Source organism: Ostrea edulis, chromosome 1, assembly GCF_947568905.1.
Source record: "Ostrea edulis chromosome 1, xbOstEdul1.1, whole genome shotgun sequence".
NCBI classification, from domain to species: Eukaryota; Metazoa; Mollusca; class Bivalvia; order Ostreida; family Ostreidae; genus Ostrea; species Ostrea edulis.
The window spans coordinates 62,141,011-62,153,126 of NC_079164.1; the positions used below are offsets into that span (position 1 = coordinate 62,141,011).

At 33.6% G+C, this 12,116-nt stretch overlaps 1 protein-coding gene across 2 annotated transcripts; it reads right to left on the reverse strand.

Annotated features, from left to right (window-relative positions):
• Positions 1 to 398: 398 nt before the first annotated feature.
• Positions 399 to 12,052, reverse strand: LOC125648379 (uncharacterized). Of its 2 annotated transcripts, none has more exons than XM_048875419.2 (6): positions 11,922 to 12,052; positions 11,658 to 11,794; positions 5,367 to 5,391; positions 5,056 to 5,208; positions 3,849 to 3,964; positions 399 to 1,455 (listed from the first exon to the last, which is right to left on the reverse strand). In XM_048875419.2, the coding sequence occupies exons 2-6, from the start codon at positions 11,780 to 11,782 to the stop codon at positions 489 to 491; spliced, it is 1,386 nt and encodes a 461-aa protein (XP_048731376.2). In that variant the 5' UTR covers positions 11,783 to 11,794; positions 11,922 to 12,052; the 3' UTR covers positions 399 to 488. The 2 variants fall into 2 exon arrangements, with proteins under 2 accessions (XP_048731376.2, XP_048731382.2); XM_048875425.2 differs by having other exon boundaries at positions 11,658 to 11,830; positions 11,922 to 12,004.
• Positions 12,053 to 12,116: the final 64 nt, after the last annotated feature.

Here is a 12,116-nt window from a genome sequence, read left to right on the forward strand (position 1 = left end):
AAACTATATTGGAGCAAACTGAGCTTTGAACCCAGACTTCATACAAATGTACATCCCTAACCTGGTGTTGTGTCGCATAGTGTACGGTTCTTTACCCAATTGATATTCTTACACAACTTGACAACTTCTTTCAACCAAGAAACAGCCTCTGCAATTGACAAGTGAAAGGCCTTCCAGAGAATAAAAGTCCTAGCTCTAGGTTGTCTTCTGGGGCAAAGACCTTAAAGAGGGAGGAATGCGGTGACTACCTGGGTTTGGTCACCATTGAACAGATACATGTAGCTCACTTAGTTAAACATCTCGCTACAAATTATGTTGCATTTACTCCCTTCCTGTCACCTTCTTCCTGTTACAGTTGAAATTAATCACATTTTAACAACTTCAAAATTATTTCTAAATGTAAGTTTTGAAGTACTTTAATATCAGATCAAGCACAGCTACAAGCAATAAACATGATTAATTCAGCTGTCCTTGTACACTGCGGTATATCATCTGTGTTTTTCATCCCTTGGAATGTCACTTTCTTTTGTCACTTCTTTGGCCTCATCATCTGACCATTCATCCTCTAACAAATCAATTTCTCCATCAATAGCACTTTCATCTGTTAACAGACTTTGCATGTCTCTGACTCGAAGAGGACTGTGGATTGTGGATGATCCTAGCCGCTTCCCAATCCTAAGCCTTTGTATAGATGTTTTTTGTTTAGAATCCACTTCCACACTGCCTTTTTCATTATGATCGGGATCTTCCAATTGTGTATAATTAAGGTTTTTTACATCAAGGTTTGCAACATCTCCGTTTTCATGCTCTGTACTTTTGTGACAAGTGATACGAAGTTCTTCATCCTCATTATCAAAATCCTCTTCATCATCTGACCACTCATCCTCAAAAAAATTTGGTTCATCAGATTCTTTAAGATTTTCACACTCACCATCCTCCAGTAAGCTTTTCTGCATGTCAGCTACTCTTACAGGTAAACCTTTTGTTCTGGTGACCAAGTCTACCAAACTTGTCTCCTCCTGATGACCTATATCTGTGCCTGCTCCTTTAGAATTAAATTCTTTCTGGCTCTTCATAAGTTTCTTCTCCCTCTTTTTCAGACCTGACTTTAGTTTTTGCTTGGATTCTTTTATGGAGTTAACCAGCAGCGTGTGATCTAATCCATAGACATCATCCCGAAACGATTTCATAATGACTTTATTCATTGCTACAGGGTCTTTCTCCTCATTAATTTTTTGCAACTTCTCTAGTAGTCTGGGAGAAGTCTGTAGAATTGGAAGTTCCTGATGCATTCTGGTTCGCGAGTATTTCTGTAGTTCATAGTCCGGTCCATAATCAGCTACTGACAGCATCTTATCGATGTATTCCAGATGAGAATACCGCAGTTGAGATTTGTCCCAAACAAACTGGACATTGGGAATGTGTCCTGAGATTTTCCTACTGATTAATAAAGCTCTGAAAGAAAATTGCAGATGAAAATTTATATGTATGTATGCATCTCAAAAGTCTTAATCAGAATTTAATCTTATTTCCTATGAATAAATGTGATGACATTAAAAAAAAAAAAAATTTTCAGTATAATTTTCCGATTGATATACACAAACTGCTATGATATATAACTCCTGACCATAAATAAGCTTCTTTCATCACATTTGCAGTAATCATCACAAGCATGAGGCACTGATTATTGAAGATTAGGGGGTGTATTGTTATGGCTTAAAAATTAGGACATTTTGGTTTGGTTTTTTTCTATCTGCAACTTCGTCCTTACTTTTAAATTAAACTAGAAAGAGAATTTATTCTATGTGAACTGAAAGGTCAAGGTCAAAGCAATTGAATGGGGGCACAGTGTTTTATATCCACGTCTTTGGTCTGTCTATTTGTCTGTTCACAACATTAACCTTGACCATAATTACTGAACTATATCATACATGGTGAATGAAAGTCATGGGTCATGAGTTATATGGAACAGATCTATGTCTTTTGTAGGAAGTCAAATGTCAAACCACATTTGAAATTGGTAATGGTCCAGAGCACAGTGTTTCAAAAACATTTTCTTTAACTTGCATTATTATGTTATGAGTTTTAAAAAACAAGAAGGCCACAGGCCTTATTGGTCACCTGAGTATTAGTTAAAAGTGTCAATAGTCCCTAAGGCTATGAAATCTATAATAATTTGGCTATTCTGCATATCTAAGCTAAATTCTAATATTCAGCAGCAGTATAAAACGAGAGGTGTTCTTATTAAAATATAAATACACTGAAAGTGCCCTTACTTATGAAAGACTTTACGATATATTTGTATTCACTATGTAAAGGATAAAAGCCAAAAACTACGGGCCTCGATCAGTTCTTTCTCTCACAGAATGGACAGTTTGAGGTTTATATCCTACTTAAAACAGTACATCTTTTGTTCTAAGAATGGACAGACTCAGGTAAACCCATTGACAATAATAATTATGAATAAAGTTATTTTTGATTTAGTCTGACAGTATAACCAGTCTTGTGTAGAATTCTGTTTCTTTTGTTCACTTATTGGACAGTGTCAGGTAAGTAGTCTTGTACTGCAGGTTTTATTTTTACGCACTATATAGTACTGAGCCATATCAACATGTCTTCCTCTAATGGGGAGAGCATTTTCATTGCACAATCAAATTTTAAGGATTTTAATAAAAGTACTGCAAATATTATCTTAATGAGTGTTATATTCTTGATATGGAAGGTGAGAAAGTTTGGGAGCCAAATTTTGATTTGAAAAGCATTGTGTTTTCGAATATTTGGATGAGGAAATAATTGACGCCAGCCAAAAGAACTCAATATGCCCAATTCGTGAAATGAAATTATTAATGAAAGTGAAAATAATAATTCAGAATTACAGTAGGATATGCTAATAAAGAAAACATAAAAAAGTGTTGTGAAGAAGTTTTGGAATGTGCCTCTGAATCCAGCGAAATTCAAATACATTATGGAAATATGTCTTTCAAAAGTTTTGATGCAATATAATAATGGTCAATGGAATTTAAAAAATTGTGAATCTTAAAGTTGAAGCAGAGAATTCTACTAAGGGGAAATATTGTTTTAAGTGTTTCAGTGATTTTTCTTATATCTGTGTTGAATCTTACTTGTAGGGAATTTAAAATTAAATTTGTATCTCTTTGACAAACGTATTGTCTTTCCCTTATATTCAGCCTACCTGTAGACGTCTAATAAGTTATTGGGTTTACCTGGCACTGTCCAATAAGTTGACAATTACTGCCCATTATTTTTAAGAACGGACAGTATTTGTCCATTCTTAAAAATAATGGACAGCAATTGTCAACTTATTGAACACCTACAGGTAACCTTTTCACTACAAGTGGACTTTCTCCTATATAAAAGCCTAAAAAGACAAAGGATTGCGTCACAAAAATGTTTTAAAGGACTATTTTGAACCTTCCCAAGAATCAGAACCCTGGGGTTGCGAAATTCACATCTCTTTCAGCTTTCCCTAAATATGCATTTGATTTTTATACAGTATTGGCATAATTAAAGGAGCCATTCAAATGACAAAGACAATAACCACTACATGTATGTTAATTTTGGCCCCACACCAGAATCAAAACTCCTACCCCTGGGATCATGAAGGTCTAAGGGGTGCAGGAGTCCTGAAATTTACAATTTGTGCCCCCCCCCCCCCCCCCCTCCCATTGTCCCAAAGATTCTTCATACCAAATTTGAAAAGAATTGGAAGGGTAATTATAAAGAAGTTGAAAATGTTCAATTGTTAACAGACGATGACACAGACCAAAAGGAATACATCATCTGAGTGGATTTTTTGGCAGCTAAAAATATGGATTTGTGGATCATACCTAAGTTTCTTTGCCTTTGAGTTGAGAAGGTTTCTAACAGTATCTCTTTTCTCCGTATCATCTGAATCTGTTTTCCAGTAGATGCTTATAGAATTCATCTCTGGACTCCATACAACCTATTGAATAAACATTGATACGGATGGAAAATAACATCTAAGTTTGTGTCGGGAATTGTATGGAAAATAATTGATAGGAATAATCAAAGAGCCATACCGATTTAATTATCAATTACCAGGTACCTATTAAAAGGGGATATCAAAATATGATGAAGTGCAGATTTTTTTTTACTGAAAAAATTACATTTTATATAAACTGACTTTTCTGTGAAATTCCTTTTGGATTACTGTTGCATTGTACAGTTTGGAGCTTGCATGATCAACTAAAGATCCTAATACTCCAAGTCTTTCACTTTGATTTCAAACATTTTTAGACTTGTCATTTGATGATAGAGCCAAATCATGGAGGTAAGTTTTCAGATTAATGAGATTCTGTTCAAAAAGTGCACAGTTTCCCATGACCAATAACAGAAAATTATAATTGATTAAACTTTTGAAGAAAAGGGATTGATTTTTCAATTATAATCATTATAATTCATATTGAAACATCATTAATTCAAGTGTATTCAAATTAGGTGATCTTTGGCTAGTGTTCCTGATAAAAGTTTCAAAAATCTTCCATGCATCTACAAAATTTTCAATGATATATTAACAGGAAGGAAACAAATAGGAATAGAACCCAGGCCCCAGAATTTCTAGTCAGGTGCTCTAATGAGCTATCTGATCAAACCCAGTGTTTGAAATTGGTTTAAAACTTGGTATAGACCACAGGTCTATACCAAAACAAGATGACATAGACCTCGTCGAATTGGCATAGATCGCAACATTGAAAAAAAAAAACACACCACAAATTTAAAACATTGTTATTTACTTCTAATGTACTTAGAAAGCATATTTTCTTTCCATTTCCATAACATCGTCCTTTCCTCATAACGTTTTTCAGACGTCGACTTTTGGGATAACTTTATTGCTTTAAACCTAGAAAATTGGCCTAGACAATTTGGTCTATCTCAATTACAATTGGTATAGACCGGTGTCATTTGTCATAGACTCAGTATATGGTTAATTTCGAACACTGCAAACCCAGCTGACCATCAAATTTACCATGAAATCACCATAATTCTGAATTACCACGTAATAGAAAACTTTACCTCAGAAATGCTGATCCCCAGAGTGGGAATGTATGGATCAAGTTCACCACTGTCTACAAGGTCCACCACATTTTCATAAATGACCTGGCTTACTCGAAAAAAACGCATTTTCCTTTCCTCTGACACATACTTCCCAGTCGTGGTAGTGCTAGTCTACAGAAGGCAAATTATTTTGTTTTGTAATAAAACATCAAATTTATCATCTTTTGTAAAGAAATTGGAAAGATTAAGAATTCTGGAACTATTACTTTAACATGTTAACACAGAAAAAATATTGGGATACACCACACGGCTACTTTTGGAATACTTGCCCCCGGGTTAAAATGCTTCTTCTTTCTACAATACAGACAATGTAGGTATTTAAAATTATTACACACACACAGATTCTAAACTGCTTGTAAAGCAATAATTGAACTTTCATATACTGTGGAAATTTGGGCTAAAAAGATAAATCCTAGGTCTCAATACTGAAATTTCTATTGAGAATTTTTACCCTCAAGACCATTTTTGAGAATAGGGCTGGAAATCGAAGATACTGATAAATTCCTGACATACATGTATGCTTGTCTAGTCCAGATAGGGTAAAAGTTTACTTAATATATAAAAGATGACATTTACGGTTTAGTGACAAATTCTGAGTGTGTATGTGACAGTTGAACGATCCGGAAACATTTGGGCATGAAATAAAATGATGATATTTAAAGAGCAAATAATTATAGTGTTTTGTGATGTTTTGACTTTGAATTTATTTGTTGCCCAATTCATAAAATTTCAGACTCCATGCAGGTATTTCTCACAAGAGATAAGTTTACAATATAATTGTTTTTCTATAGACTTGATTCATGTAGGCAAACCATAAAATACAACTGTCATAAAACCTTAAATGCTATCTTAATTTCAAAGTCTGATATGCATAAACGGAGTAATATTAGCTCTAAAGAGCTATTTATCAACATATTTTATGTCAACAGATTATGGATAACCAAATAAGTTTTAAAAATATAGGAAAATAGAATTCAATAAGTTTATACATATAGTCAGGACCTTGTCCAGTCTTGAAATTTCAATTGTATTGCTTTTTGCATTTTCTTTCATATTTGAAACATGCCAATTGTCAAAATTATCTGCAAATGAAAATGTCTTCATCGTCACATTAAATAATTCTCAGCCTTATGGAAAGCCAAATTAACATTAACTCAAATAATTGAAGATCTGATGATACTATCAGTTCAATTATTGCATGCAATTGCATTAATTAGATTGACGCCCACTTCCATTCAATTGCAATGATGATGAATGGGAAAAGAGACAAGGTAAAAGTAGGGGAAGACGAGGTGGAAGATGTGGAAAAGTATGTTTACCTGGGAGTAATGGAGATAACATCAGGAGGAGGATAACAAGGCAAGGGCAGCATATGGGAGACTGGGAAAAGTATGGAGTACAGTGAACATAGGAGTTAGATCGAAGGTCAAGCTATTCAAGTCACTAGCGAGGTCAGTGCTGCCATACATATGGTAGCGAAACGTGGAAAGTGACATAGACAGAGAAAAAACTAGATGCATTTCAGTTCAGATGCTTGTGGAGGATCCTGGTGACAAACAGGGAAGTGGCAGACAGAGTGGACAGGATTGCAATAAGTGATAAGAGACAGCGATAGAATTGAATGATGTGCTACAGAGGGAAGGTGATTTTGAGACAGCATTAGAGTGGACACCAGAATGAATAGGGGCATGAGGAAGATCGAAAACAACCTGGAGAAGGACAGTAGAAGCAGGAAAAAGGAATGCAGGATGGAGACGCTGGAATGAGATCAGGATGGTAGTATGAGACAACCTGGTTTTTGGAGGTAGAGTGCAACTTCTGGTGTGGAGAGAACTATAAGTAAGTAAATACAATTGATGCATGCATCAAATTAATTATTGCTCTCATCAATTCAATTGATGCATGCATCAATGTGGTTTATATTGCTCACAAAAATTAAATCAGAGCTCAGTATAATGATTTCATGATCTCTTTATCCAGGGTTCCAAATTACCGCTTGCTCACTCGCATTGGCAACTATACTTTGCGTGTGGGCACCCCAAATTTCTGTTCTTGTCGCCCACTTGGCAACCGTAATTGTCCAATCAACATTTTTCTTTCCAACCAATCCGAGTTCTAATATAAACAAAGTTCAATTTCCGGTTGAGATTTTACCACTTTGCGAGACATTCCTGATGTATCAAACCTTCCAAAACATGAACCAGAAGAAGATGAATAATGCAAGGGTTACTTCAAATGAAAAGAAAGCATCTGTTTTTACCAAAGTGGAAAGATGGGGAGAATATGGCTCGATGACGGTGAAAAGGGGATGGCATGTGCTGTGGGTACAAAACATGACACGAAAGGTCCAGTCGTTATGACAGCTTGCCCGAGTTATAAACCTGACAGCATTGTAAAGCTGAGAAATTTCAAAATCGCATGAAAAGTCTGAAGAAGAGTGTGTTGAAGTTGGACGCCATGAAGATCACAAGTCCATGAACTCCAAGACTAATATTTTTGCTAGGTTAACAAAATGAGAGTGGAAATGAGAGAGAGAGAGAGAGAGAGAGAGAGAGAGAGAGAGAGGTGCTTGAAACAGAATTTGAATATTGATATTTTAATTTTTTAAAGATAAATTGCAATGTGAGTGACCTGATGTTTCTTTTTTCTTGAAAAAAAACCCCATGTTCTTGTATGCTTCATTGTTCAGAATACTGGTGGTGAGGTTGTTCCTAATACAAAAATAGTAACCCAGAGGCTGTATGGAGCACCAAATTAACATAAATGCAGATAACTGAAGATATCTTTAATTACTTGAAAATGTCAGCAATTCATTTGATGCAAGCAACAATTCAATTAAAGATCTTTTGAAGACTTCAAATAATTAATGATATCCAATTCTGTATTGTTGCATGCATTAACAGTGTTAGAAATTAACCTAAGACCGAGAGACCGAGTCTATGTCAAATGACACTGATCTGCACCAATTGTAATATGAAATCGATCAAATTGTCTATGCCGATTTTCCAGATTTAAAACAATAAAGTTATCCCAAAGGACCCTACATGGTCAGTCGACGTCTGATAAATGTTATACAGCCTCTGGGTTACTATTTTTGTATTAGGAACAACCTCACCACCAGTATTCTGAACAATGAAGCATACCAGTATTCTGAACAATGAAGCATACCAGTATTCTGAACAATGAAGCATAATAATAAAGATTGGCATTTTTGTCTCTACCTAACATCTTTAACAGTCAAAACTGTTTTCTATCCACGTTTAAATGTCACTTTGAGCATCACCATATGGTGTCTAGATCTCTTGTTTGTTTGAATAAAAAGTCCAAAAAATGTACGTCATATGATCAAATATTAATGGATAAGTGAGTTGATAATACTGGATATTATCTTTTACAACCAGGAAATAATATATCATTCAAATTTCAGATTCCTGTGTTAATAGTGCATTGTAGAGAAAAATTCGGAAAACTACATTTGGCAAAAAAAAGTTCCATAAATGTCATATTAATAAGTCAGCTATGACAAAAGTTCAACTTGATCTGTAAATATATATTAGTAAATCACGATACTTTTATGGATTTTAATTTTAGTATTATATCAACAATACCAATATCCCCATCCATAATTTTCCCAATCTGTGTATTTCTTTTTATTCTGTCTTTTTTTATTCCAAATAAAACAAGAGGTACTGTGAGCAATGCTCACTAAGAATACCCCCCGCTTACCCCAATCTCCCAAAGGGTGTTCCATGCGATGAAAAAAGCCGTTAAAGAATTTAAATGGAAACCATATTGCTACTTCAATGTCCAGTGTGCGTGACCTTTGACCTTTTGACCCCCAAAATCGATAGGAAACATCTTCATCCCATGGGTAGTCCATATGTATGATATGGTGACTGTAGGTGGAAAGGATAACACTTTAGAGCCCGGAAACCATATTGCTACTTCGATGTCCAGTGCGCTTGACCTTTGGACCCCAAAATCGATAGGGAACATCTTCATCCCATGGGTAGTCCATATGTATGATATGGTGACTGTAGGTGTAAAGGATAACGCTTTAGAGCCCGGAAACCATATTGCTACTTCCATGTCCAGTGCGCTTGACCTTTGACCTTTTGACCCCAAAATCGATAGGGAACATCTTCATCCCATGGGTAGTCCATATATATGATATGGTGACGGTAGGTGGAAAGGATAATGCTTTAGAGCCCGGAAACCATTGCGTCTACAGACTGATGGACAGACAGACGGACAACCCGATTCCAGTATACCCCCCCCCCCCCCACAACTTGTTGCGGGGGGTATAATAATTATATAAGATACCTTGTATTTTTTTTTTTATTATACATTCACTTAGAAAGTTTAAAACTGACCCAACATATATCAACTTTGATATTGCAAGGCTGTTAATTACACACACTTTACCAAAAATTGTTAATTTTCTTTTTTTCCATGATTCAAAGAGTGTTTCTAAATCATCTACAATTTTTGTCCAGTTTTCATTTTGACACATTTCTTTATTATAAACATTTTATGCAAGAATAGTTCCTTATATTTATTTGTAGAAAGCCTGTGTAAGGAAAGAAATTTTGACTTTGAATATTTATGTAAAACAAATATCAACGATATAAAAAATTATAAAATTATGGAAAACTTTCCCACTTTTTACAAGGAAATGCTTATATTTTTTAATGAATGTAAAAAAGTAAAAACTGAACAGAGGCTCAATGCATTATTAAATGAGCCTTTATGGTGCAATAAAAAAATACTATACAAAAACAAGCCAATATATTTTGAAAGCTGGCTCAAAAGAGGTTTTAGGTATATTAGTGATGTTGTAGATGTAAATGGTATGAAACCTATAGAATGGTTTGATGGTAAACTTGTATGTAAAAACAACTGGCTTTGTCAATATATGATTTTGAAAACAGTTGTTAAAAGAGCTTTTACAATCATGATTTTAAAAACATACAATATGAAAATATTATATATGGGAATAATGTATATGAACTGATAAATAAACAACATGTCAAAATATGTGATATAACCTCAAAATTGATTTATAGTATTTTACGTCGAGAAAAATTTAATCCTCCTTTGCATCAAAGTTATTATGGGAAAAAATTTGAAATTCCAAAAACAGATTGGAAATCTATTTATGAACAAAAAATAATAGCTATTAACGACAGATATATATCAGATTTTAATTACAGATTGTTAAATAACCTTTTGTGTAACAGAGAAATGCTGAAAAAGTGGAAAATTATAGAAAATGATTTATGTATTTATTGCAAAAATGTACAGGAAAGCAATGAACACTTAATTTTGAAATGTAAAAATGTTGCTCATATATGGGGTATTGTTCAAAAAGTTGTAAATTTCAATATATCGTGGAAAACAATTGTAATTGGTTTTTATCATGAAAAGAATGATAAAACCTTATTTTTGAATCTATTGATATCTATCATTGCTTGTAAAATATACAAATACAAAATGTATTGTAGATTAGAAAACAAACAAGAAAAATCAGAGGAAAATACAATATCACATAAAGAATGTATTATTCTTCTTTTCAAAAGTATATAAAAAACTAGAACAACAAAAATTTGTAAATGTTTTGAAAAATATAAAAGAAAAATTGTAACTTTAGTCGTAGATTTTTTCTAATGATAAGAAAATGATTTATCTGGGTATTTTCATACATGCACTTTAGATAAATAAGAAAAACAAAACTATTATACAAACTCTTTGAAATGATTTTGTCTATACATCTTTGAAAATTTTGTATGTTAAATATTTCTCTGTGAAGTGTCGTAAATGTATTGCATATATTATATCTATATAATATAATTGCTGTTATAAACATGTTAATAATTATTACATAAAAAACACAACAAGGAAGGGATCTGCCCTCCTGTACTAGTGCTGCCATTGGGGGGTTGTGTATGGACTGTATTCTATGTGTGGCGTTACCCCCTTATGGCAACCTTCAGAAATATATGTGTATATTCTTTATATATATTTTGCCTATTGATACATAATATATGTGTTGTCCATTAATACAACTTATATTTTAGATGAAAATAATTACATATATCAGGTTTCATACTCATCGCATGTATGCAGTTTTGTTCAGAATCTGACATGAAAACTATGCATGATAATTAATTTTGTTTTTGAAGACAGATAATATATTGAGTATATACATATATATCAAATGTATATTCTTTCACATTGTTGTTATATGCTAATAAAAAAAAATTAGTATATCACAAACCAGATTTCATCTTCCTAAATGAAAGCATGAATAAAAAAACTAAGTAATAACTAAATAAGTTGTGACCACAGGGGCTCGTCAAGAATTGGCCCTCTTTCCTATATTTATAGAATTGACTGTGTCAAATTTAAATACGACCAAAATTTCGTGACAAGCCCCTGTGATCAAATCAACATGCTTCTACCATTATTATGGTCAAGAACAAATACCCTCAGAACTTTTCCCCCGAGCATCATAAATTATCTAAGACTTAACGCAATATATACAATGTAATTTTACTAACTTTTTTTTGTCCCCATCCAAAAGTCTTTTTAAGTATTTAGAAGTGGATGCATGTCGGTGGAATTGTAAAGACGACTGGAAGATTAACCGTCCTACACTGGCTGCAGTGAAACCTTTCTCCCACATTGCATAGCGGTGCTACGAAATACAGAATTTTACTGAATTAACCGAAATCTACAAAATAAGAACCGAAATCCACATGAACCCAGAGCTTAGGATGTAATATCATCATGTATCATATTTGTATAACTTTATGTAGGCCTACTAAATTGTTGCTGTTGCTGCTTCTAGTTCAAAACAAAGACATGCTTTAATACCCTGTTTACTATGTTGAAAACGATTTATCTCGATTAGAGTTCTTGCATACCATACCCGAGCTCATAACACACTTGCTTAAATGCACTTATACTTATTAAATATATCATCTATTTATGATTGCTCTGATACATTATTAATTTAA